Consider the following 27,017-nt stretch of genomic DNA (forward strand, 5'->3'; position numbering starts at 1 on the left):
TGGGGTCAGCCTAGAACTAAAAACCTCCAAACATGTTCTGTGTGGGCATCAGGTCCTCAATACCACAAGCTAAGCAAGAGCTGCTGCCACTCATCTGTTGAGCCAGGCAATGGGGGAAATAATTATGGTCTGCTTAGCAGCTGGTTGTTGCACGTGGGCAAAGAAGTCCCTGCAGCAAAGATGGGTCGCTGTTCCAGCCACACCAGATCAATTCAGGGCACAAACAGAGTGACTCACGTCGCCAGAGATGTGACTTTCTTATCATCAGCCACAGGATACGTCAAATTAACTCCGTGCTAACTCTGCTACAAAGAAACGCAGCTACCGTTGTGTGAGGTTTGATCAGGTCTCTTGTTGCATTGAGGAACCTTGATGTTGTGAAGTTTTTTGGGTCCTGAGGCAGCTCCTTGATGATGGTAGGTCATGATAACACGAAAAAGGTGTTTTTCCTTCTTTCTGCTTTCTTCTCCGTCAGTTACTCTTTACAGCTGCTAGGTGCTCTGCGGAACCAATTTTTTTTTTGCCCAAGCACAATCTTTATTGTCAGCTCTCACTTTGCTTTTCCCTTCCACTTGTTGTGATCTTCAGAACTGCCCTTATGTAGATGGGTAGCAAGAACTGGATTTGAGGCACGTGGTGTGGTGTTACTGGTCAGTTCTCAGGGCGCCTGTTGGGATACGTTTGGTGTCTCCAGGACAATCTAAATGAGTAAACAGGCACATCCTCCTAATTCTGTGAAGCACACGAAATTTATGATGTCTTACAAAGACTTCTGGAACTCAGCAGACACTCAGCACCAACTGCTTCACATCAACTCCTGTTGCAGTTCGCTCATGTAGCTATATCCAGTGTTTTTACTGGAAAAAAAAACAGATGATAATTAGTAAAGTTGGCTGCTGCTTGGAAAACCCATGCCCTGTAGACACCTCAAGCTTTTTCTTGTGCAAATAAGTAAAGGCACGGCCCTAAATGCAGCTTTAGTGAAGGCAGATGCAAAACCACTCATTCTACATTAGCTGAGTTGTTATTGGAACTGAATTTCAATGACAGCACGTCCCTTGCTTCGTCGAAAGAGTTGCTGCCCCCATTGATCTTGCAGTAATTATGAAAAGTAACTTAAGAGTCACAGTTTTAGGTGGCTGACTTACAAACTGGCAGCCACGTGGGTTACCAGCCCTTCTGGAAGCATGCAAATAGGCACAGAAAACCAGTTCTGCCCATTGTCAAAGATGCTTCTATTAAAGTGGCCCGGGTTTTTGTCTGTAATGATTGCAGGAATATCAGTTCTTATCCAGGACCGCTAAAATCCATCCAGAATTAAATTGGCCTTTAAGAAAGCACTTCATGTTTTCTCTGAATCATAATAGTTTATGGATCCATGAAATTGGTTTCGGTCTGTTCAACATGTTGCTTAAATATTTTTAACAGTTGTTGTTTTTTTTTTCTTTTCCTCTTTGTGTTCTTCGCTGCTGCTTCTCTTCGACCAGATTGAATTGGTTAGGAGAGATTATGTGGCTAATGGTGGCTGGGAGACCTTCCTGTCCTATGAAGACCCAGAACAGGACATTCTTGTTGGCCTTCTACGACTGAGGAAGTGTTCAGAGGAGTCCTTCAGACCCGAGCTGAAAGGAGGTGTTTCCATCGTCCGGGAGCTGCACGTGTATGGGAGCGTGGTCCCAGTGAGCAGCCGGGATCCTTCAAAATTTCAGCACCAGGTACCTCAAGCCGTCTTCATTTTCCATCTGTGCTGCTTTTTTACACCCCCACCCCTCCCAGTACAATTAGAGAAGAATTTAATTTCATCTCCGAGCTTCGTTCTTTGTTTGGAATACAGTCAACTGCAGTAAAAAACAGAATTGAATCTAAGCTCCGTCTTGCATTTCTTGTGCTGAAATCCTGCTGTTTCTGAGTTTTTGCTGGTGTGATAGTGTTTAGGCAGTCGCTACTGCTCTGAGATAAAAAAAAAAAAAAGCATGGCTGAATGCTATCTGCGTTACTCATGCCCATACAATACGAGAGCTCATTACCTGCTGCTAATTTGGCTTTCAAGTGCTAAGCAGCTCTGGTTCTGAGGTATCTTTCCTGTGATATCCTGTACTGTATGTACATCAGACTTCACTGCAAACCGAGTAACAGCAAAACAAAGGGAAACATCCATTGTGTCTTTTTATTTCCTGCTAAAATGGATCTTGTTCAATAGATGAATTTCACTTCTGAAATCTAAAGTAATTACAGACGGGAAGGCGAGATTTTTTTTGGTCCTTCCCAGTTTTCCTTCAAGGGAACGTTTACAGAACGAGAGAATATTTATCTTAAAATGCAAAGAATGGAGTGGAAAGCTGTGTCTCTAATTCCTTGCAGTGAGTTGTATGAAAATTGCACATTATCCTTCTGCTGCATGTAACATGCTGTGGCTTGCGGTGAGCAAAAATGTGAATTAAATTTTGCCCTGGTAGATTTTGAACCTTTCAACTGAGCTTTTAAAAAAGCAATCAGTTTGTCCTCGGTGCCAGAACTGCTCAGGGCTGATGTTTTAAATTAACTTCCTTGTATTTATTAATCTTTCCCTGAGTATATGTGTTAAGATGCGGTTTTGCTGGATGCTGATGACGTATAGCCATAGCGCAGTGGCTGTTTTAAAAATAATAATAAAGGAACAGTGAATTTATCCGCTGCAAAACAGCTAACATTTCAAAATTTTGGAAGGGGAAAGTGGTCGTCGAAAGTGTTTAAAAAAGAAAAAGTAAAGAAAATCAATTGGAAGTAGCCAACTGCAAACCTTAAAATAGGCTGGAAATTGAAATTTCATGGCATATGACGCACTGGTGTTCATTCAGAAGTGTCAGTGTTCAAGAGGTTAAGCAGAAAACGTTTTTTGCTGTTGTGGGGACAATTTCTGATCAGAGGAACATTTAGAATGAAGATTTCTGTGTGTTATTTAAAAATGCCTGTAAGTGTTAAGTGTTTTTAGAATTAAATCACATCCACTTTGGTTTCAACGCAGCCTGAGTCTGTGCATCTTGTCAGGAAAAGAGATGAACAAAGAGCCAAGCATAGTTCCTGCATCCTAATGTTGGAAGTGAATTAATCCAATCAATTATTGCCAGATATATAGGACAACTAAGTTGTTAAATAGAGTGGAAAGGCTATTCCCTGGTTTGAATTTTGATTCCAGTGGCACCCCTGCTGTGCAAGATTTCCAAACGTAAATAGAGGCATGGATCTGGTCCAGAATATTAACGGGTTCTTCTGCAATCCTTTTTGCTTTGGCATCTTCCATCTCGCGAGCTGAGCCTCGTAGGTGTCCCATGAGCTCTGGAGAGCGGTGTGGGTCTGCAGGAGGCACGCAGGTGACTTGATGCAGGACTTGACACCCAAACAAGCCTGGTGGCCGCTGCGTGCTTCAGTTCTTCAGCCTGAAATGGGCACGGGAACAGCTCCTGGCTCCCGGAGGGGCAGTGGAAATAAAGATTGTGAGGCACTAAGGCAACAGTTGTATCAGAAAAGCCAACAGCAGCTCTAGCCACATCCACTACAACTGATGTACCTGGCCAGAATTTAAATTTGGCAGCATAGACACCTTCATCCAGTGCCTGTGCTCCCTATTTAATCCCTAGCATTAAGCCAGGTCCAGCCAGGCAGCCATCCAGATGGATGAGAAGCCACTGAGAAGCTGTCAGGCAGCTGCATATGGATAATTTCATGTTCTGAAGAAGAAAGAACCAAAAACTGAGAAATCTGCAGTGAAGTTCAGTGTTAGTACACCTCTGTGCAGGGCTCCTCCCAAGCCTCTGTGCTTTGCCCTCTCCTGCAAAAAGATTCTGATCATTCCTGTGCCCGAACATACCTCTGTTGGAAATGTTCTAATGCTTACATTCTGACCTTGCTTATACTTTCTATTTTTACAGAATTTATATTTTCCTCCTGTTATTTCTCCTGTTGCAGGGATTTGGTATGTTGCTCATGGAGGAGGCAGAGAGAATAGCCAAGGAGGAGCATGGGTCATGGAAAATTGCTGTAATTTCAGGTACCTTTGCTTTATCCTTTTTTTTTTTTTTTTTCGTCTTAATCTGAAAATAAACCCACTACAGCCAGCACCACTGCTGTGAACATTCATCGTATTAGCTTGAAAATGAGCATCAGCAGATGCTTCTTAGTAATGGAGTCAAATTCCATCATAGCTTTGTCCAGTACAATACTATTATCGCAAGCAGCATACCAGAGGACGCGCTGCAGGGATCCATCCTGCTCTTAGTGCCGAAGGAGACAGACTGCGTGACCATGGGTGGCTTCCTCCTCCGAAGGCTGCTATTTCTGAACTCGCTGATTTGGCCCCGTCACAGGTTGTTATTGCTGAGGGCTGCTTTCCAGAGTTTGTGAGGATAGAAAATTGCCAGGCTCCATTTTCCAGCCTTTCTGCAAGTACCGTCATTAGGGTGGACAGATGTGCTTTTAGGATACATTAAGCATTATCATGAAGAAGCGAGCTGTGTAAGAAAGAGCTGCAGCCCTTTCTCCTGTTTCATTTTCCAGCCATTGTGACTAAAAAGTGGCAGCAGCTCACAGTGTGTGTGTGTGTGTGGAGTCAAGGTCAGAACTAGCTTTGTGCATTAATTTATTCTTATATTAGCAGTTATGGTAGTTAGAGAAAGCTTTTACAGGCATATAGGTTCTGTAACAGAGGAAGGTGGTGAATTGTATGGGGAGAGAAACTCTTGTTGGCCTGAGATTCATTCGTGCTTTGGGACTTGACAAGAAGAGCTGTAACTTAGGCCTTTTAAAAAAACAATAATCCTCTCCCTGCCCACCAAAAACCACTGGAAAGCAGCAAACCACAGATCTGCTCCAAGCTGCTGAGTGAAGTGGACAGCCTGTGTGTGTGTTTCCAGCTGTGTCATGTCACGGGGTGCAGGAGAGCTGAAGTGAGCTGTCTCAACAAGTACTTGTGACGAGAGCCTGAGCGAGGACAATGCGCAGGCAGCGGCCAGATGCTTCAAGATAATTCTGTATTCTCTAGATGCCTCGTTCCTTCTTTTCTTAAGACACAGCCCAGTCGTGCTTCCCTGTGGCTGCTGCACAGGAGTCAATTTGAAAATTTGAACTGGGAATTTCATTGGGTTAAGAAATGGCCGTACCAGGTAGCTCCTCAAGTGGAAATGTTGGGGTTTTGGTGGGTTTTTTTTGTGCCAGTAACATCTTGGTTTGGGATGCATGGAGAGAGGCAGCCACAATCTCCCAGTGTTAAAGAACATTTAGTTCGTCAAGAACAGAAAACACACAGTAATTGCTAAAAAATGGTCTGTTGAAGCATTCGTGTTACTAATTGTAGCTGTATTTTAGCAGTCTGATATGAAGAATGGATTCTTTGCATTGAAATGCAGTGCGAGGAGCCTGTCCTGCTGCGTGCACAGTTTGTGTCATCTTACCAAGACCTTGTCTGTGATTTTTAACTTTTTTTTTTTTCCTGGGCTGCAAAGTACGATACGGTACAATTTGTCTCTATAACAGACTACTACAGCATCTGCAGTGAACAGAAGTTTTCCAGCTGTTTCCTTGGAGATGATTTCACTTGAATTTCAGTCCTCCTGTAAGTTTTATCTGAAATACAAATGCAGGCAGAAGTTCTTTCTGCATCAGAGGATGAACTTGGTTTTGCTGCTTTTGGTTTCGGCATAGATTTTTAATCTGGGAAGCCATTGGGAGGTTAGGGCTCCAACATATTGCAAAATTTCCCCTACTGTCTCGAGAGAAGCCTGTAAGGGAAATCTGCTTTCAAAATGTCTCTCGCAGGGCTCCCTATCTCATTAGTACTACATGTTTTTATTAATGCTTTGTTGCAGTGTTTTCTTTAACAGCGTCCTTTCTCCAGCAGTATTTTCCAGTCTGGCATTTAATGGCTACATCAGTACTAGTTAATTAAATAGTGCCAGAACATCCAAACTGCCTCTTCAGGGAATGGTCCCCGATGCATGCTGATGCATGCTCTCTGCCAGAGAACTGTGTGGGTCAGTGCTAGTTCTTCTGGATCAAAACCTTCCCGAGGCTCTGCTGGTAAAGTAACCGAGTGAATCGCTGAGTTTCTGTACTCTGACAGTTCTTGTTTTGCAAATTAGAAATACTTCTCTTCAGTCTTTCATTTCTTCAAAAAGAAATGCGTGAGGTTTTAAGGTAAGGCTTTACAAAAGATTGTGATTACCGGCTAATTAGGGCTCATCTCTAAGATTCAGGTTTAGCTCTGATTAGAAATTAGCAGCAGTCATCATCTGTGACTGTTCCCTACCCTGGCTTTGTGTAGGGACATCTCCTACTGATTGATTTAGGGCAGCACATCTCCTAGGGTCCCCAAGTGGCAGGGTGTCCCCTGGTGCCCCGCTGCTGCCAGGGAGCCTTGCTCTGCTCTGCCCGTCACTGAAGACACTTTCCCTCTCTCCACACCAGGGGGTCATGCTCCGGGGTCTGCTCACCCTTTAGAGAAGGAATCGGGGAGCCAGGTTTGTCCAGAGGGCTCCAGGAGTCTCTGGCTGGTTCGTTGCCACAGCCTTGGATTGAAGCGTGGCTTGAGGTTCCCTTGGAAATGCATTTAATTCAAGGCAGGTTAAGGTCAATTCAAATGAAAGCATTGATGTACAACATCCAAAACGAGCAGTGCCGTCACAATTGTTACGACAAACAGGAAAGAAGGAAAAAAAAAAAGTCATCCTAGTCTGTTTTTAGCAAGGTTACAGCAGCAACATCTCTCCTGTCCAGGTGGTTTGCTGCCCTGCCTGCTCAGGGCAGTAGCCAACATTTCCTGACATCCCAAGCTGTGGCTGTTAGAGCCTCACTTGCTAGAAAACCTCTCTCCTTGCAGGAGCATGTCAGCTGCCAGAGCCAATTTTCTTTCGTCCAGGCACCCCAGAGGACTTCAGTCACAATCTTTTCCCCTCTGACTCCGCTTCCTTCCCACGTGTAACCTCGTCAATGCTCTTAATTAAACACTATTTCACTTCCCTGCAAGCTCGCATGTCCCCTTGGCTGGGGCAGGCGTTGTGTCTTGCACTTTCCCACTTCTTGCTTCCAGGAGGGCACAAATTCCTTCCCCCTCAGCAGTGAGTCAGTGGCGTATTTCACCGCGTTCACATTTTTATATTCTGTATCAGGCAGTACTGTAAAATCACTCGATACAAACATGTAAATGGGAGACAAGTGAGTAAGTCATGATTGCCTCCTGATTAAGATCGCTAGGACCGTAATAATCAGCTTGGGGTGACTGATCCCAACATCTTTCTCCTATGCATGCTGCAGCAGTCAGGAATCCACAATCACAGGGCTGTGAATAGAAATTAAACTAATACCACCTGTTTTCTGTAGTCTCCGCGAGAGATAAAATCGTTCATTACAGTCGGTGACTCATCCCCCAGTCTGTTGGTGCTGCTCGAGCACGCTGTCTCATGTGTTTAAGGAAACTGTGCCTTTGCCTTTTGCAGCTACGGAGGTTCAGAACTTTCTAAAAGTAAATCTGATGCATCACACCGGTGTTAAATCCACCTGCAAGGGAGAGCGGTAAGGGGAGAGAAACGGAGCTGGCGTAGGAATCAGAGGTAAAGTTTCAGGGCACGTTCGATAACGCTCTCAAGTACCTTGATTTGCTCATGTAAACAGCCTTTTGGTCACCTTCGAAGTAATAAATTACTCGAGTAATCGGTGCCTCAGAGTTCATATTGGATGTTGAATGAGATTGCCAACTGGCAGGGTGTGCCCAGGAGACCACAGGACGAGGCTCTGAAGTGCTGCGAGGATTGATGGGGTTCGCTAGGGCTCCCCGGAGTTTTGCTTCCACTGCTGGCTGGATATTTTTAGAAACGCCAATCTCATTAGCTATTAATAAGAGAAGAAGTGGCCCAAGATAAGTGGAAATATGGGGATGTTAATGAAGTGCCTCTGAGATGTTTGTCTGCTTTAGATTGATGGCCTTTGAAAAAAAATAATTAATTAGGTGGATTTGGGAGAAGCCAAGGATAAACCCGTGCTAGTGGGTTGGTGCTATGGAACAGCTACTGTGTACAATCCCCTAGTTCTTAAAGAACTTCACTTTTATATGTTTAAGAATGTAACAGCTTTGAAAATGGGCTTGATACTGTCTTAGCTGGGGTTTGGGTTGAACAAAAAGGTTGAAAAAAAGGCATGAACAGGAATATTGCTGTTCTTAAGCAAGGACACTGCTGCAAAAAACAGCATTCTGCAAGCATGTTTTGGTAGGAAGCTTTAATATTTTTATAAATGTATATATATAAATATGTTTACATAAAATATATTGTCATGTGGCCTCACTTCTGTATGATACACACCAGAGACTTTTGTCTGGCTTGCATCTGTCCCAGATTCCCACTTTCTAAACCATGCTCAACTATATTAATTCTTTAAGGCTTTGTGTAGACGGACATTGCACAATCTCCAGGCAATACTGCGCTGAGATACCTCGGTATTTTTCTGTTTTAAGTTTTGAAAATCCAGTCAATTCAGAGGTCTGCATCCATCTGACCGTTCCGTGCACGCTTTTCTTGCTGGTGTGTGCTCCGTTGTGTTTTTTCCTGCCTCCATCTGTAGGAGCTTTCCTTAGAGTGGGCAGAAGAAGAACTAGTGAGACAAACCTGACACAGGAGCTGAATGTGTGGGGATGCCTTTTTTGCACCTTTTGTGCTCCCTTCATCCTCAGCAACTCTTTCTCCAACCTCAACCCAAACAATCCCCGAGTTTATAAAACCCAAACAACTTGGGGGGAAAAAAAAACACCCACAAACCGTGAGGCTGGCTTAGGCAGAAAGTATTTAAGAGATCAGATCCACAAGGAAATGGAGGTGACTTCCATGCAAGCGACTTGTAATACGCAGCGGTATAAATAGACTTGAATCAGAACTGTGAGCAATAGCAGTTTTTAGGGATTTAAAAATAAATGTAGTTTTCTTGCTTAGGAATCGTCCTCTCTGACCGCCAGTGTTCTCACACTGCCCACAAGTGGTAATCCTCCCTTTCAAGCCTGCGCAGGGGTTAAGGGCTTAAAGCTTGTTTTCAGTCAAAGCTTTGGGTTTGGAGTTCGTCGAGTCGCAGGTTTCATCTTTTGTCGTGTTTCCAACCCAAATTTGTGATGCAGGCTCGCAGTCCACCTTTTCAACCGCTGCTTCAGCCAAGAATTTACTTCTGGCTTAAGGCAGCCTTATCTCCAGGGCACTTTGCTCACTTCTGGAGGCTGGCGGAGAAGCAGTAACTCTCCTCACTGCTTTGCTGCTCTCACCCCGTGGGCTGGGGAGCATCCTGCACCTCATCAGCTGCTCTCACCCTGAGCAGAGCAGGGCGAGGACCTCTCCCAGTGCCAGGAGCTGAGGTACTCATTGAAAAGTTAGCAGATTTTCCTTTTCAGGGCCATACAGGACTGTGCAAATGAACACCATCAGTTCCTGCGCTCCTTCAGAGTACATTAATTTGTACTCCTAGCAAAAAAAAAAATGTGTTTCCCCGCAGACTCTTTCCACAGTGTTTTGTTCTTGCTGCTCTTGGGGTAAACACGATGAGCTGAGCCTGCCTTCTCAAAATTTGCCTCTTTGCTCTTAGAGGTGTTTAACCTACAAGCAGACAAGGCGAAAGATGCGGCAGGATTTACCAGGATCGCCCTTCCAGCAGTAGGTAAAACCACGCAAGGTTACGCTCAAACAAAGGAAAATCTGAGGTCCCCTGCATCAGGCACCCAGGAGTCATCGCAGGCAATGAACCGGGGAATGATGCACAAAGCAAGCTCGGCTGTACAGCAGCTGCCTCGTGGAGTATCTAGTTAAATATCACTTCATTTGAAGAGGGCCGGTGGGAGAACTGCATTTAATTGACTATAGAATCAATGACAAATGCGCTAGGAGTGCATTTTGCAAGGCAAGACGAGCATTTGTGAGCGGCATTAGGACGGGCAGCTTGGATTCTGGCACCACGTGGGGAAATTCGGGTGCTGAGGGCATGGGAAACGAGCAAAGCCCTGGATATTCTCATTCCATGATGCTGTGGTCACACCTCTGGCACTGCCAACATGCAGATCCTCCAAATGCTCTTCCCAAAGCTTGCCTCCTGGCTGCTGGGGGGACTGCAGCCTCAGCCCTGGATGTTCGACCAAACAAACCAGAATTAAACATTTGCAGCAACGGGGAGGTTTGGGGGTTTTTGCTCGCGGGGTTTCTGCGCAGAGCCAGCAGCGTGCTCTCTGCTCCTCACTGGCAGGGAGGAGGTGCCCCCCACCACCTAAATCAAAGAGCAAAGTAAAAAAGCAAGCGGCTTGTTTATCATGAAGTCGTTGCTCATTTAAGGTAATTTTCTGCATGAGTGGTGCCTTTCTACTCCTCTGATGTGAGCAGTATATTAGTATGCAGGCTTGGGTAGCTGAATGGTAGACCCTGGAGGCATCACTCTATTATTCAGAGCTCTGGGGAGGTCTGATCTGAAATGTCTGTTTTTCCATTTTCCAGCATTTGTAATTGCATGTGTGTTTTCTTTGCCTTTTGTTGGTTTTTTGTTTTGTTTTGTTTTGTTGGTGGTGGTGGTGTGTTTTTTTGTGTGTGTGTGTTTTTTTGCTTTTTGCATTTTTTGGTTGGTTTTTGGTTTGCTTCTACTTGTACCTGCTTGGGATTTGCATCTTTTTCCCCTTGAATAAAGCCCCCCCCCAAAACCTAAATTACACTAAAACAATTTTAAACACGTTCCCCCTCTGATATCCACGTGTCCTTAGGCGCTGAAAATGTGAAAGAAAAAAAAAAAAACAGACAACCTTGGTGTTTGAGACCAGTGGATGGGCCAGTAAGCTTGTTGAATTTGTAATTTCTTCTTCCTTTTTGGCAATAACCAGGTGCTCGAGCTCCGCATCCAGTATTTTCTCTCCTTTTGGCAGGATGATGCTACTCCGGTCCCTTCTGGGGACTTCTGGGGACCTCTTTCACCATTCCAGCAGCGGGCAGGTATCTGTTAATTTAGGGTGGGATTTTGGAGAGCTCGATGTGTGGCTCCCATTTTGCAGCCCGTAGGTCTTGGCGCTTCCTTTTGGGAGCCAGCAAGGAGCAGTTGCATGCGGTGACTCAACCAGTAAGGTTTTTTGTTGGTTTTTTTTTTTTTTGTCAGAAGCTGCACAGCCTTCAGAGGATGATTTAGAGCAAACAAACGAGCTCCGTGCTCGTTCCCCGTGTTCCTCCCAGCCTGCGGCGTGAGCGCAGCCCTCGTACCTGTTGTTCTTTGAGCCAACTTGCAGCCTCTTTGCTCCAGCCTCTGCCTCTGTCGGGACGGGAGCGTGCTGCAGCGGGGCGGATCGATGTGTCATTCCTCACACCGCCGATGCCGGGTGTCTGGGGAGGGGAGGCAAGGCTCGGGTGAGCCTCCAGCCGTCGTCTTGCCCTCCAGCCGCGTGTTGCTCAAGGACTTCTAAAGTCAGAGAGAGTGCCTTTGTATCCGATAGCCTCCAGGGACTCGCTGCCTTGCCAGTCTGTCTGCCTGCAACAACTGATAAACTCCTCTCCCCTTCCCTTTCCCTGAGCTTTCTAGTGGTGGTTGTAACGCCTCGCTGGCTTACCTTGAGCCTGGGAGAAGTCATCCTTCAGCCTAAGTAACGCTGGCTGAAGGGCAGCCCTCTTTAAAACCTTTCCTGTTGTCTCCCTGAGCGTTTCTATTACCATTATTTTGACTTTGCTGCTCAGCACCCCGTAACCAGCCCCATCTGCCCCTCGTCGTGTAACAGGTACTTCAGGCAGTCGTACGGGGATGCACACAGTAGTGACCCAAGGTAGGCTAGCTGTGGTTTTCGCTGTAGTGCTTTGGTTTCAGGAAAATCATGTGTGTGAAGAATTACACTTTCTTTAAAATGTGATGAGCATGTGAAATGCAGTATGTATTTTAAAACATTGGAAGTCCAGAGTCCTCCCCCCCCTAAATGATAGAAGCATGAAGCTCCTGCCTTGATGCACTTACACAAATTCCTCCATTATGGAGCCTTTGTTTTTCCTCTAAGCATCAACTTGATTGCTCTGTTGTCGTCCCCTCATGTTGGTGGCTGGCTTTTGCAGTAACGAGGACCAGAGAGGCTGAAGCCAGTGCTTTCCAATGACTTGAAGCATCTGAAAAATAAGATTTCGGGACAGAGACCTTCCTCTTCAATGTGAGATAGTTACAGATGATGCTGAAGAACATGTTGCAGGAATGTTTCCCTGCTTCCTTTGCAAATAACGTTTGTGAACTTAAATAATGTGGATGCAGCAGCAGCTCTGAGAAAGTTCCCATCCCAAATGTTTCTGTTCTTTTAACACGTGTTGTTCACTTCAGCCACCTAGGAAATCAGGATGGAGACTATCAGCAGCAGGTCTACACAGACAGGAGGCTGCACGTGGGTGAGCGTGGCAGCGCAGCGATGGCAGCAGCACACAAACACTCACTCAAGCTCCCTCCCAAGGACTCGGTGCCCCTGGAATGGCCCAGAGCCCTGGCAGACACCTGAGCAGCTCCGGCCAGCCGGTGCCAAGAGGCGGCTTAGCAATAAATGAGCACGAGACATCCCTGCGTCACAGCTCGCCCGTGCCCGGGCAGCCTGGCTTTACGCTACGCTCCCCTGGCTCCGAGCACACGATCTGGGCTGTCGTGCTTCGCCAGCTCCTTGCCAAGTCCTTAATCGCACGCTCCTCTTTGTCAGGAGGGTTGGGGCTGTGCCAAACCCACATCCTGCCCTGGCACCGAAACGCCTCGCTTTGACTCTGGGCGTGATATTGATGCGTGGGGTTTTTTTTTTGTTGTTGTTTTGTTTTAAAGGATGTGTCCCCTCCTGCCACTGAATTTCCACGTGCGTTTCCAGTGGTATCATCTCAAAACACTGCTTGTACTGCCCGGCACTGCCTCTCTGTGCCCTTCACATATTCGCACACATCTTCTCTGCGTGGCAGCCGCTTTCCTCTCAGCTTTTACAGCACTGGCACGTGCAGAGCCCTGTCGGCACCGGGTGTATTTCAGCACAAGCAGCTCCCTCCACCTGTAGTTATTTTGGAGACAGCAGAGAGCAGCAGGTTTAGTACCAGTGGCACCTAACAGCGACAGCACTTTTTGTTTTACCCCTGTAATCCAAGCATCACATGCCAAGTCGAGGTGGGGCCGTGACCGAGGGGACTCCTTTTACTCCCAGCAGAGGAGCTGAAGGTGCCCAGCTGCCCAGGAGCTGTCCCTACCCCTATTTACCCATCTTAAATCGGCTTCCTAAAGGGGACAGACAACTTCACGCTGCCATGTCATCCTTAACGGGTTGGTGTGTCACTGAGTGCCCTTGCCCAGGAGCTGGCTCCCTGAAAGCGGAGGTGCCCGAGGTGAGACCGCTGCTGACTCCAAGGGCAAGGGCTAGGAGTGAGCAGACAAAGTATTTCCGTGTTGTAAATTACTTTTCGAGCAGCAAAAAGCCGGCTCTATAAATACAGTGCTCTGGCCACGGAAGAGCTTTTTTTTTCAACTGCAGTATCTGCTGTGACGTCTGTCAGCGTTATCTGTTTGTGCTGGCATCGGCAAAGCAGGCTGGCTTGGCTTGTACCAACAGGATTGTCTCCTTATCTCTGCGCAGAAGATGCTTGTTGGGGAGGGGTGGGGGATGAGATTGAATTCCCCTATCGCAGGTGCTCGCCCTGTTAAAACCAGACGCGCAGAGGTCCTTTAATAAGCGCCCTTTCCTCTTTTTTTTTTTTTTTTTCCCTTTGAAGTGCAGGCATTTTGTCACCTGTCCCTGCGCCGGCTCCGGTTGCCTCGAAACGCACCTCATTGATAATTTACTCGGTGGCTGGAGCAGCAGCCAGACCCACACGAGCACGCCTCATCTTCTGAAGCAGAGCTTTCATGTCTCCCTGCAGCGAAATCTCGCTGGAGCCTCGCTCCAGCCCCGTGACGTAGCAGCCTTATCGAGGCAGCGTGGAGGCCGTCCTCCCCCCCACCACCGCCACCGCCACCGTAAGCTAATTACTATGCGGCAAGATGATCACTTTTCCCCCAGACCAGGTTTCTATTTGTGTTCTGTCAAGTAGAAAATTAACGTGGACGCGGGCCAGGAGCGCTGCACGCCTGAGTGCGCCGGGGGTTGAAGGTGGCGACGGGAAGGCAGGCTGGATTTCTGAATGGAGGATCAGCTGGTGCCGAGCCTCGGCGGCCTCCTTCCTTAGCTGCAGCAGCAGAGGATTTGGGGGAGAGCTGGAGAAAAACGCCCTCATGAGCTGCCCATCCCCGTGTGCTTTGGGGAGAACAAAGCCAAACAAAATTATTTCTGCAGAGCAGGTAAGGGGTGATGCCCGCACAGTTTTAAGCACCAGGTTAAATGAACACTATGGTCATTCATGAGCTTGCCTCCTAAGCACCTCCTCGCGCTGCAGAGGTGCAAAATGGAGTGACTCCATCCACTCGTGGTGCTCCTGGGCTCCACAACGCACAAACTTTTAGGAATCGTCTCAGGAATTTGCAAGAGGGGCAATGAAGCAAACACAGGCAGCAGTGAGGCTAAATCCTGATGGATTTTTTTTTCCCTGCCTGCTCGTTCTCGCTCCTTGTGAATCAGCAGCAGTCGATTTTTGGAGTGTCCTGATGCATTTATTAAAGGTGTGCGAGGCAAAAACCTTCGGGCAGAGCCACCCCAACTGCTGAGCGTGCCTGTGGCTTACGGGAACACATTGCAGGGATTCCTGAGAGGTGTGGGGAGCCTTCCTGCTCTCCTCTTCCTGCTCTTTTCTCTCCCTCCTTTTGCTCTCCAGAGGTCATTAATGTCTGATTGAGCTCTTCAGCTCCAGATCTGTGAAAACCTTTCCAGTTGCTCCTCGATCCAGACCTCGTGTTTGTGCCATTAATGGTCTCCCCCGGCTCTGATGAGCAAGAGAGGGGGGTCAAGAAGCAAAGGCTGATTTCAGATCCCACCTTTCTGTGCTGGGCAGCTGCTGAAACCTCTTTCTGAAGCTGTGCACTGCGTGGGGAGAGCTTCCTTGGAGAGCTGCTGTGGGATGAGTTTAATAACGGGTCGGCCAGCTCTGGAGATTGCTGAGTGTTTCTTCCTCGGCGCTTAAAATCTCCTAGGCCATAGGAGAGAAAATTGATCATGAATTCCTCTGATGCCTGGTGAGTCATCCTAAATCCCCAGCCTCTCAGTAATACTTTACCAGATGGGTTGAATATTCCAGCAACTATCTCTGGAAGAAGCCTCAAGACATGACATGGGCTGTGCATCTAAAACCTCACAAACTTGCCAAATTTGGGGGTTAGCAGCAGAAACGTTTCGCTCTCCCCGTCTCCCTCGATGCCCGGTGGCCACACCAGTGGCAGCACTTCGTGAAAGTGGAAAAGTTCTGGGATTAGGTCTTAAATACTTCATTTGGTTTGGGGTAGAGTGGGAAGATCTGTGAGCTCCGGCTTCGTCTGTCCCCGTTAAAGGCTTTCCCTCTGCCGACCGGGGCTGCTTTCAGTGCAGCTGGGTTGGGGCAGGCCGGTGTAGTCGTTAATGAAATATTGCTCCTGTAATAAGGAGATCGATGAGATGGAATCTCACCATCTGGAAGCTCGGGGATGCTTCTGAACTGATTTCCAAACGGCAAGTCTGCAAGTGGAAGCGGGGCACCTCCTGTGTGAGGAACGGCACCCCAAAGCTGAACGCTGCCAAATCAGGTCTTTAATGCTACCTTTGGATTTATTCCATATTTTATTATTGGGTTTGAGACTTGGCTTTAAGAACAAATCAGCCCAAATGATCAATTTGTTAATAATCCAAGGCCTTTGCTGTGGTTTTCCTTCACCCACAGACACGTTCCTCAGTGTGACAGGATGAGAGCAGTGCTGTGTGTGTTCTTTGCTTTAGTAAAACTCCATAAGCAGCTCACTAAATTATTCTCTCAGGGTCCTGAGATACCTTTCGAGGTGCATCTGTGTCTCACAAAGCACTCAGGCTGTGGTCAGACTCTGCTGGAGCTCACGAAACTCCTGCTGGCACCTCCAGCCTCCCACTTGTCGCTGCAGGAGCTGGGTGAGGGGATGCTGCTGCCTTTCGTGCAGGAGATGTGAAAGAAGAAAAGAATTTTTCAAATTAGCCAGGTCGTAGACTAGGCCAAACCATCATGGATTTAAATCGGATTAAATTAAATTACAGGTGTGCAAAGAGCAGGTTGCAGAGGAGGGAATAAGGGTGTCCCTTGGTGTTACTTAGGGGTGAGTTTTCCATCAGTTGTATTCATCAAACAGAAGCTGAGCCCAAGTTGGAGGCAGGATCAACGTTATCAGAAAGGGACAGCATCTCTTGGCATGCACATCAACCCCCAGTGTAGGTTTGAACGAGGATTTTCAGAGCAGGGACTGGATTTGGCTACGGGGACGCTCGGGGATATTTGGGGCTTTCTGCCCACAGCTTCAGCAATAATCCGGTCTCCAACACGAAAGCTGTCGGTGTTTGTAGCAGAGAGGTGAGTTGGTGAGCTGATGAAGAGAGATGCAGGCTTCCAAACGCTTTTTATCACAGCCTTGATTTGTGATTTCAGACAAATTACCCAGCTGCCTGGGATCTTGGCTCTTCTTCTGGGACGTGGCGATGACAGTACCTCCCCGCTAGACAGAGGTGTTGTGAAAATAGTAATTTAAAATTGCTGGCAAGCAATCTGTGCGGGAAGAGAGCACGACGTTCATTTGACAGAAGAAAAATCGAGGCTTTCAGGTGGGGAGCCTGCTTCCAGGTTCAGAAAACGGCACCGCACAGACTCAAGACGGGTTAGACGCAGTTGCTGCCGCCTTTGGTGCTGTTAAATCAGCCAGCCCGTGCTTGTGAAGCCTTCCACACACGGTGATACGAAGAGTCCATGAAGATACATCTAAATCACAGCTCTAAGTGCCACGCTAATTAGCTCTTTGTGGTTGCTGCAGCAGGAGGAGGTCACGAAACACTGAACTCTCCCATGCCTGCCTTCGGTCCCTCCAGAGAGGGCTGAAACATGGGAAGAGCGGCTCTGGTGGAGCTCCACCATGCTTAGAGATGCTTTAAAATACTAAAAATGGTTTCAAGTGCTCCATTTTTAAAGCTCGTGTATGCTTTCAATGATCTTCTTTTAAAAAAATAATATTATATTCCTGTTTTCTACTTGCATTTCCTGGATTCTGTTTTCTGATGGCTGCCAGAGTACGCGTAGCTCTCAATAATTCCCAACAGAACCCCTTGTTTTAAAAGCAAAGTGAGAGTGGCTGTGCTTCCTCTCACATTTGTGAGATTTTGGGGAAATAAGGTGACAATTACCCAATCTAAAACAAGAAATCTTTGCTGCAGGGAGTGGTGTAAGGGTTGTTCGTTGGTTTCTTAAATTAATAATGTTCTTTCTGATGGCTCTGAAACGCTCAGGTTTCCTCAGCAATGTTAATAATGGTGTGTGTTGGTTTTTTTTCCCATTTCCTGGGTGCTGATAAGGCATTCTGGTTATCTCAAATCCTTCTGGTTATCTCAAATCCTTCGCCTTTTCCCCATTGTTACCGTTCTGGGCGGTCGGTTGCTCGCCATTCGCGTGAAGCCGCCTTGTGTTTTCCCTGCAGATAAAATCCAGCATTGTGAACACTGCAAATGCCAAAGCAAACTCATCAGAGGTCGGGGATGGATATCCCGCGCATTCTTAACTCATGGATCATTTTGGAAAGGCGATGTGGGTTTTTTTAGTTAGCATCCAGTACACAATAGACAACAAAAAGTTCTCTCCTCTCATCTTTCCCTGCCACCCTTACGGATTTCAGCCCGTGGTTTTGACCCTTCCTCGTTTCATCAGGTCCTACCAACTTGAAGACGTCTCTGCCCGAGCTCTGGGTGCTCTGGGTGGCTGCCAGGTGCCATTCAGTGTCAGCTTTGCCTTGAAGTCCTGCGTGGATTCAGTGGATTTCACAACGAGGCGTTTTTCTTTCGGCCAGCCAAGTTTCTTCTTGGACGTGAGTGGAGGTCAAGGCGAGAAGGATAAAGAAAAACCTAAAACTTCTCTTTTGCTAGCAGCCCGGGGTCTCCACCAACACTCATGGGGAAAAAGAGGGTTGTGTTTGCTGCTCGCCGCTGACATCACGCTCCGAGTCACCCGACCCCAAGTCTCGAGAGCTCCAAAATGTGAGCTTTGTGAGCCGTCAGTGATGGCCTTTGAGTGCTCCTAGCGCTTTGGCAGCAGCAGGCTGATCACGGGGTATGTGCTTGGACACCGAGGAGACCCTCCCAGCGCTTCAGTTCCCTCTGCTCTTTTCTCTGTGTTGAAATTTCAGATCCTTCTGGGCTGCCCTGTGGCTTTCCACGCCCCCAGCCCAGCTCTGTGCAGCTGAAGCTGATGCCAAAACGTCGCTGATGTCCCTGTGGGTGCGTGGAAGCATCGGTCCCTCTCTCAGCACCCTTGGAGATCTCACAAAATTTGGAAGAGGTTTCGCTCTCGGCAGAGTTGCGGTCGGCACGTTAAGGGTTGGAGGCAGTTTGGGAGGTTCGGCCGATTTGGGTTCGCTTTGTGCTGCCCAGAAACTGCTTCTAAGAAATGTTTTAAGGGGAAGGGAGCTGCGAGATGCTGCCAAAAGATGCGGAGGCCGGCGCGGAGACAATCCTCTCGTGTGCCTCAGTAAGCCTCTGCTATGGAAATTTTATGAACTATTAGGAGCGCTTTAATGATCCTGAAAACAGCCTCATTTGCACTTAGTTCTGCGACCACTGAGCCGTGGGGAAGGGAGCTCTGAGGATGCTCGGCCTCGGCTGCTGCACTGCAACATTGCTGTGTGGCAGGCTTGAGTCAGAAGAGTGTATTTATGGGCTCTGCACAGAAAAGGGCACGGGCAGGGGGGCTGCACCAAAGCTGATTTCCACCGCCCTCCTCCTGGCCCAGAGGAGCGTTGAACCCTGGCACGGCGCTCACCTTCCTCCGTCCCCTAACCCAGGCGAGCTTTTTTTTTTTTTTTTTTTTAATTTATGTCATTTTTGCGGTGTAAATGTTATGGTAACAAGCCAGGCTCGGGGGTTTTTATCAGCAGGCTGCGCCGTTATTCAGACGCTACCAAAGGAAGAGAACAAAAGGCTGCGAAACGAAGTGGCAGCCCTCGCCAGGGGATGTGTCACTGGAAGATTGCAGCGAGGGACGCTTCCAAAACGCCTCAGCTGGCCCCGAGCCCTGGGTTTCTGTCCAGGTCGGTGTGCTGGGAGCCCCAGCCCCTTGCTCAGCCACTGATGGTGCCTGGGAGGGGTTGTTTGAAACCTCTGCTGCCTTCGGGCTCTACTTGAGCATGGAGTTTGATGTGGGATGTTTAAAACCCTCGTTTTAAAACCCTAGAATGAGAGCTGCGGCTGATTCTGGCTTAGAAGGTCAGACAGCTTCTTGGGACAGCCTCTGGCCTTTCTCCTCCATTCTCGTGTTGTATTTCTTTTGTGGCACATCTCTGATGCTGCCTCTTCTGTCCCGTGAGTGCAGGTGCAACTTGGAGAGGGACGAGCGCTGCCCTGGAGGATTTGTCTGCCCCACCCTGGGTAGGTGAGCCCTAAGGCAGAGCAGCGAGGATTTGGGAAGAGAAAGGTGCCTTCCTTTCCAGCTCGCTTTATGGACAAGCACCATGTGGGTTAGGCATTTTGGGGCTGCTTCCCCAGCCCTTAGCCCTAGTGGGACTTGTGAGCAGCCAGAGCAGCACGTGGCGTTAATACCTGCAGTTTTCTTAACTCGTCTGACGTTGCTACCCTGTTTCTCCTCCAGTTGTGTCACGCTGATGGCAAAATGTCCTCGGAGGAGCCTTGCGGGGCAGCCCCATGTGGGACCGCGGGGGCACGGGGCCGGGTGACTGCAGTATCCGTCTTGTTAATGGCTTGGCCCCATCGCCCTCAGATGAGGAGCTGGCACTTAACCAGCGCCTGCTAATCGCTGCCAGATTAATGGAGGCAGCACGCAGCGCTCCGGTGCCACCTCGGCTGCCTTCTGTTAAAATCCACACCTTTCCCAACATTTTGGGGTAAAAAAAGGAATTTTAAATACCGCTAATCGAGGCGGGTTGAAGAGCATCACCTGAATTACTCCAGTTGTTCCTTAGCTTCAAGAGGACTCCTCTTCTTCGGCTTAGATTTCGCTCATCCTTTTATCCGAGTCGTGCCGCCGGTGGGGTGGCTCTGCTGTTTCCCTGCCAAAATCTGGCGTCATCTCCCAGCATCTCTGCTAACCCGGAGGATTTTTAGGCAAGATCCTGATAAAGGGGACGGTTGGCTGCGGGTCAGAGATCCCGACTGCCCTGGGCAGGGATGAGGAGGAGGGAGCAGAAGGGTTGCAGCGGGCTGAGATTTCTCCTTGCCTTCAGGCTCGTGCTGAAGCCAAGTGACTTCGGATCCCTTCGGCTTCAGCCAGAATGGGGGGAGACAAGGATGTTTTATGCATGTTCCCATGCTGAAGTTAATGTAACACTTCTCTAGGATGTTGGCTGGGCATTTACCTGGAGCTGGGGTGCTTCAGCAGCTCGGTAGCTATGGCAGCGTGCGCTCAGGAGGCACCTGGGGGCTCCTTTCCCCGAGTCTGCCAAAAAGGCAGGGGCTGAAGGTGCAGGAGAGGAGCAGCACGGGGCCCGAGGGGGTCACCAGCTGCACCGGGGCACCTGGAGAAGCACCTCCAAGTGCCCCAGCTTCCAGGAACCATCCGGAGGGGGGAGATGAGAGGAACGAGGGGCTGCTCGTCTCGCAGAGCTGCCTCCTGGCTGTCCTCCCGGCCCTGCCCCACCAGCTGCGCTCACAACGGTGCCGTGATGCCGAATCCTTCCTCCTCCTTCTTCCTCCTCCTCCTCCTCCCGATGACTAACCGGCTGCATCTGTGAGTAATTAGATAAGGTGAGGGGGAAGGCTGCTCTAATGGACCTGTCCTGCTGCAGGGCGCTGCGGGGAAGGCAGCTGTTTGTGGGGCCGGGCTGGCCCCGCGCTGCGGGGCCTCATTAAGAGAGGAAGGCGAGGGAAGAGGCCGTCTGAGAAGGGAGGCATTCGGAGGCTGCCTTTTCAACGAGGAAATTGGATTGTGGCGGCGGGGGCCCACTCGTCTCGCTGAAGTGGAGCTGAGCTCATTTCTGAGAGCGGTTGGACGGAGCTGGCCGGGCTTTAGAGCCCTTCAGTTCCTGGTAACGGTGCCTGCAGCTGGGCTGCCTCCTCTCGAGAGCCCGGCTTTGGTTGCTGTTGTACCCGGGCTACTCCGAACTCCTGGCTCTCGAACACGTCTCACTGTTGTTTTCTTCCTCTTTCCCTCGCAGACTTTCTCAGGACAGGGTGCGTGATTCCGGGTAGAAATAACAGCCACGTTACATCATTTTCTCCCTTAAAAACAGCATTTTCAGTCCAGGTGCTAATGAGCAAATATCCCGACCCTGGCACAGCAGCCAGGGAGGTCAAAGCAGGCAGCTCCTTTTGGCACCGTCCCTCCACAGGAGTGACTTCCCCGTCTGGCCCTGGCTTCTCAACCTGCTTTGGTGCCCCCCTGAATCCAAACTTTTTTGTCGTTCTCGCAGGTGTTGGCACGAGGAACTACTACAGGAAGATCGGCTACGAGCTGGAAGGGCCCTACATGGTGAAAAGGCTGGACTGAGCCCCGGGAGGCGCTCGCCCTTCCGGCTGCCAGGAGGAGAGAGGACAACAGCAGAGGAGGAAAATCCTGGGAGGAAAGCTCAAGGTGCTGGACTGAAGCTGAAAACCAAAGCCTGCCAGCTGCAAAGAGCCCACGGCAGCAAACGGGGCATCTCCCCTGGGGCACGCAGTGCTCCTGAGAGCTGCCAGGCACACCACGCGTCTCCTTACCCACATCAGCCTGCTGGATCTCCAGGGCTGGCTCTGAGGCGCTGCAATACAGGACTGAAGCACGGGTGAACTGAGAGCTCTGAATTTGGGGGCTTTATCAGGCAGCCTGGTGTGAAAAATGTCCATTATTTCTCCGATGCTATCTTCTGGGCTTTTAACATGCATTGAAATTGCCTTCAAAATGAATGAATTCCTTCTCTTTGCATATCATTTTTGCTGCCTTGGCTGCTTTCTGTCCATCCCGAGACGTGCGCTTTGATCCTTGTATGACTGAGGATTGGAAGCCGCTTCCTTCCATGCTAGTGGTAGGATTTGGGACTAAAATGTAACCCAAACCTCTACAGCCACACACAGACAACGCAGAGACTCTGAGGTCTCCAGGCCAACCTCCTCCAGAGCAGGCTTAATTAGCTGAGGTTGCTCAGGGCCCTGTCTGACCAACACTTGGATGTCTCCACATGGGAAAGCCACAAAATCCAGGTCCCTGTTTCAATATTCGGTCACCCATATTATGAAAAAGCTTTATCCTAATACCAAGCACCCCGCTGCCCTCCACTAGGCTCAATCCAGTTTAAACTTCATTTCCCACACCCAATCTTCTGTTTCCCCATCCCGTAGCTCACAGATTTGGGCACAAATCCCCTCACGATTTGCCCGTGGGGAATGCCCAAGGGCTGCTCCCGGCTGTTCCTCTCCTTTCTGGAAGTGGCTTTGGGGAGCTTTTGGGCCCTAACTTTCCCTGGGGGTGGGATTCATTCGGATAGGAATTATTTTAAAGCTTCCTTTTGCAAACAGTGAGGTGTGGGCGAGCTGTGCCATTTGGTGGGCGAGGAAGGCGCAGCGCGGGCGGGTGTCCAGTGTCGTGAGCAAGTCCAGGTTTCAGAAAGCAGCACGGTGCTGCTGCCTGCTCGGCTTTACCAAATCTGTAGGAGCCACGAAGCAGAAAGGCGCCGGCACGCTCAGAAAGCAGCAGCCGAGCTCTGACCTCCTCCGCTGCGTCCTCGTAGCGCTTCAATCGAAAAAACAGGGGGTAGAGCCACGGAGCAGCGGCTCGTGGAGGAGCTGACATTTGGGGGAGTAAAATATAACAAATGACTCTGCCGGGAGCCTTCTGGAAACTTCGCAGATGCCGAGCCTTCGGCCACACGTGATTAACTCGGAGCAGCTCGGCGAGGAAAGCTCGGCGCCGGGCAGTAAATGTGCTTCTGCCACCGTGATCTATTGCTGCGGACGCCGGGGTCAGCGGCGAGCACGGCGCTGACGTCTGCTGACGCACGGGCGGCGCGGCCCTTCGGGGGGGAGCTGAGACACCTGGCAATAAAGGTTTAATTAGCGAGGGGAGGCTCCCGTGCCTTGCCTTTGAAGGGTTTGGGGGGTGAAAAAAAAGCTTGGTGGGACCCAAATCCTGCGCGTGGCCGAGCCTCGCGCCCTCTACGGATGGTTTGGTTTAGAGAGGGGAGGCGGCGGCTGTGGCTTGTGGACGTGGTGAGCTGCTTTTTCTTCCTCTGAGCCAGGGGTAAATGGGGCGTGCGAAGCTCCTGCCACTAAAAGCTGAGATGAAAACGGACGCGAGCGCCGTGCAGCATCCTTGAGGTGCTCCGGTGCCGAATTCTGACTCGTGCTGATGCTCCAAGCCCTGCCGGCCCCGCTCGCAGGCACCCACCAGCAAAACTCCACGCTGCCATGTCTGAAAGCTTTTGGCCCTCCGGCAAGGCCAGGAAATACCGGATACATTTATTTAAGGCCGAGGCTTTTTGAGCTTCGGAGCTGATTTATCAGGAAATAAAACCTTTTTCTTGCTCTTATTTTTAGCTCCCCGTTTGCCTGTTCTTTTCGTGCTGCGCTGGCTCAGCTCGCGCCGGGCTGGGCTGCAGAGGCTGGGGTTGGTTTCGCAGTGTGATGAATTTTTCTTCCTCCAAATCCTGCTCCCGGTGTGTGCCCTGCCTGCAGCCACCCTGGGCTTTAGGGTTTGCAGGCTGATGCCCCGAGCTGCTGCTTCATGCATCTGCTGGGGCTCAAAAATACATCGGGACATGTCCACAGCCCGCAGGGAGCCAGCCCTGTTAGCAGGTGCCTTCGGATGTGCGAGGTCTCAGCGGGTTTGAGCGTTGCTCATGGGCTCTGCGGTGCCTGGACACGAGCCCGGGCACGGCCTCTGCCTGCCCTGCACGCCACAGGCTGGCAGGGGGGCAAAGCAAAAACCTCGCCTCCTGCTGCCACTGCAATGGGCTGACGGCGTTCCTGGGCCTGAAGCACTCCAGGAACATCCAGTCATAAAGCCACGATGGCCACACACAAGGAAAGGAGCAGAGGCAAAGTGAGAACCTGGGGGAGGAAAGGAGCCGCTTGTACAGCTGCCTGAAGCGCTGTGATTGCTCCTTGAGCTGCACTTAATTAATGCTGGGTGGGCAGAGGGGCAGCGCATGGGACCTGGTACCCAAATAACAAATTGGGGGGGGGTCAAAGAGGCTCCTGGGGGAGTTGTGGGCATGCAGCAGGCGCAGCTCGGCTCTACCCAGAGCTTCTCTTTGCACCAGGTCTCGTGCAGCACAGCTGTGGTCTTGCTCACTGCCCGGCCAGTCCCTGCTTGCCCTGTCACCGCGTCACGGTGCTGCCTTGTAACAGATTTCACACCGGCAGGTGACGTGCGGATGTCTGAGCTCCAGGAGCTGGGGCTCAGGCTGGGTGAGTTGGGCTGGCTTGTTCCCAGCCGTGGCTGCTGGTCCTCAGGGCTCAGCCACGAGGCAGCTTTTTGAAGTTATCCACCCGTTTATTATTTGCAACACTCTAAGTCGGGGTTATTACACGAGTTTGGTTTTCCTTAGTTCAAACAGCACCCGTCTCAGAGCAGGCACCTCCTCCTTACCGAGCTGTGCTGCAGGAAGTCAGCTAATTGCATTTAGCAATTAATTGCCAAAGGCAGCGCTGCTCTGAATGCCAGGAGCAGCTCGTGCTTCGCTCACCTGTCTCGGGCAGCACGGCATTTTTGCACGTTGCTTTTTTCCTGGGCTATCTTTTTGGGCTGCTGCTGATCCCCAGCGCTGTTTGCAGCAGGGGGAGAGGCTCAGGTGCAGCAGGAGCAGCAATAACCAGCTCGGGGCAGGAGCAGCAGGGCGCGCACCCCGCTTCCACTGCCGTGCTTTTGCGCTTGCTGATGTGAAAGGCAGCGCTGCCAGCTTCAATATTCCTCTTGCTTCTATTTATACACACCTCTTCCTCGCTGCTTTCAAATCCTCTTCTGCCCCTGCCTCCGTAGCGCTGGAGCAATTAGCGACAGCCTGCTAAGTGGGCTTGGGGCTGCAGAGCAGCTCCTGCTCCCCCCTGGCTGCAGGGATCCACTCTTTGCCTGGGATTTCTGCTGCCAAAGGTGGTGGAAACCCTGGTGGGGCTGGGGGCTGCCTCTGGCTGCTGCTTACAAGGCTCCCTTCATCCCCAGGGGACCACAGGAGGTTTGTCCTTGCTCCTTGCCACTGCTGCCACGCACCCCGGAGATGCTTGGCTGCTGCAGGAGGGCTCCTGCAGGTGGCCAGGTCCTGCAGGTGGCCCCAGGTGCTCACCCCAAGAAGAAACCACGTCCTGTGCCCGGGTAAAGCGTGCCGTGAGCCCGTTGCTGAAGCACAACGCTGCATCCAGCGCCTGCCCCTGCTGTGAGGGAGCATCGTGGGGGCAGGCAGGGACGTGCCTGCGCTCCTCGGGCAGGTCTGAGCCCTCTGTTTTCATACCCACGTCACCGCTACACTGAAGGGTCCTGCGTCCATCTGGCCTGATACTGCTCCAGGGCTCAGCCGGACCTCGCTGTGCTTGCACGGCTCTGCAGCTACAAAATAAAAGCTGTTCCAGCACCTGCATGGCCCGCAGAAACCCAGGCGTGGCTGCGTGCAGCGGGTTTGCTTCTTGGCTGCCCTGGTGCAGTCCCCGCACTGTCTGCCTGCTCTGCTGGCCAAAGCGGGTCCTGCTCCCAGCCACGAAGTCATCAAATAAAATGAAGGAGCTGGCCATGATTCAACATTTTTGTACAGAAAAAGCTGTTTGGGAATTCCTCCATGAAGGGCCAGCTCCAGGAGAAAGGTATCTGGCTGCAGCCCAGGCAATCGGAGCAGGGAGCTGGGGATTTGGGGGGTGCCACCCCAAAATCGAGGTGTTCAAGCCCGACGAAGCATCACTCCCAGGAGCTGTACAGCAATGTTTGGAAGGGATGAATTCAGCAGAACAAATGTTGTTCAGCTGGGGGGGAAATCCAGAATCTCTATTTTCAGACCCTGGTTGGCACCTCCTGCGTCCAGCTGGTAAGTCAAGGCCACGCTCAGCTTTCCGAAACCCCAGCACCTCCAGCCATTATCAAAAATGGAATTGGAAAAAAAAAAAAGAGAAATAAGGGAAAAAACAACACGCTAACTAACCAGAAATACCTGAAGACATCAGGCAGCCTCTCTGGGGCCTGCAAAGCCTCACACCCCAGAACTGGGCTGGGTGGACCGAGTCCCTCCTGCCAGTTTGGGATTTTTGTTTGCCTTCTTCGCTCCTGTCTGTGGTGCAGCAGCAGTGGGGGCAGCCTCCTGCCTGCAGGGCAGTAATTCGGCTCACTGGGGGCTCGGGGAATCTGCAAAAAAAGGAAAAAATTAAATCAAGAGAAGCAGGAGCCAGAAAGGAGCCAGGGGCATGAGTTTGTTCAGGCTCTGTGGGGTTTCATTCCCCAAGCCCCTTTCCAAAGGCCACCAGCCTCTGCACTGACCCCCCCCAGGAGCTGCTTCAGTGGGTTTAAACTCTTGCAGCACCACAGCTGCCTTTATAATTCTTTCCCCTATTTCAGTCTGTTCAAAATTGTGGGGAAAAAGTCAAATGCAGTGATTTTTTTGCTTACATGAAAGACCAAGGCCAAAAGCTGAGGCTCCTCAGGGCCAGGCTGACAGCTGAATTCATCTGGGGCTTGTCTGCAGCAGACATCGGGGAGAAGTAAATGGAAAAGATTTTTTTTTTTTTCTTTTTTAACCCAAAATCAGCGCGTACAAATTCCTCCGTGGGCGCCTATTTGCCTTAGGGAGCGTCTCCAAACCAGTCTGCAGCCTTTGGTAAGGCTCCATCCACGGTGCTTTCCCCCAGAATTTGTGCAAATCAAGTCTCACCCCCAGCAAATCTCCCCTCTCCTAACACTGGGATTTCAAACTCCTGCTCCATGGCAGGTAGTAGCGCTGGGAATTTGTTTCTTGTTAGTATATTTTAAGCAAAGCCT

The 27,017-nt window shown here is 50.1% G+C and overlaps 1 protein-coding gene across 1 annotated transcript in view; it reads left to right on the top strand.

The window, feature by feature from the left end:
• Positions 1 to 21,997, top strand: part of ELP3 (elongator acetyltransferase complex subunit 3) — an 81,847-nt gene extending 59,850 nt beyond the window's left edge. Inside the window, exons 13-15 of the mRNA XM_084283640.1 lie at positions 1,488 to 1,715; positions 3,946 to 4,027; positions 21,502 to 21,997. Coding sequence (XP_084139766.1) covers positions 1,488 to 1,715; positions 3,946 to 4,027; positions 21,502 to 21,578 — 387 coding nt within the window. The 3' untranslated portion in view covers positions 21,579 to 21,997. The remainder of the gene's footprint in view (positions 1 to 1,487; positions 1,716 to 3,945; positions 4,028 to 21,501) is intronic.
• Positions 21,998 to 27,017: the final 5,020 nt, after the last annotated feature.

The sequence above is a fragment of the Netta rufina genome (assembly GCF_964035555.1).
Source record: "Netta rufina genome assembly, chromosome: 3".
NCBI classification, from domain to species: Eukaryota; Metazoa; Chordata; class Aves; order Anseriformes; family Anatidae; genus Netta; species Netta rufina.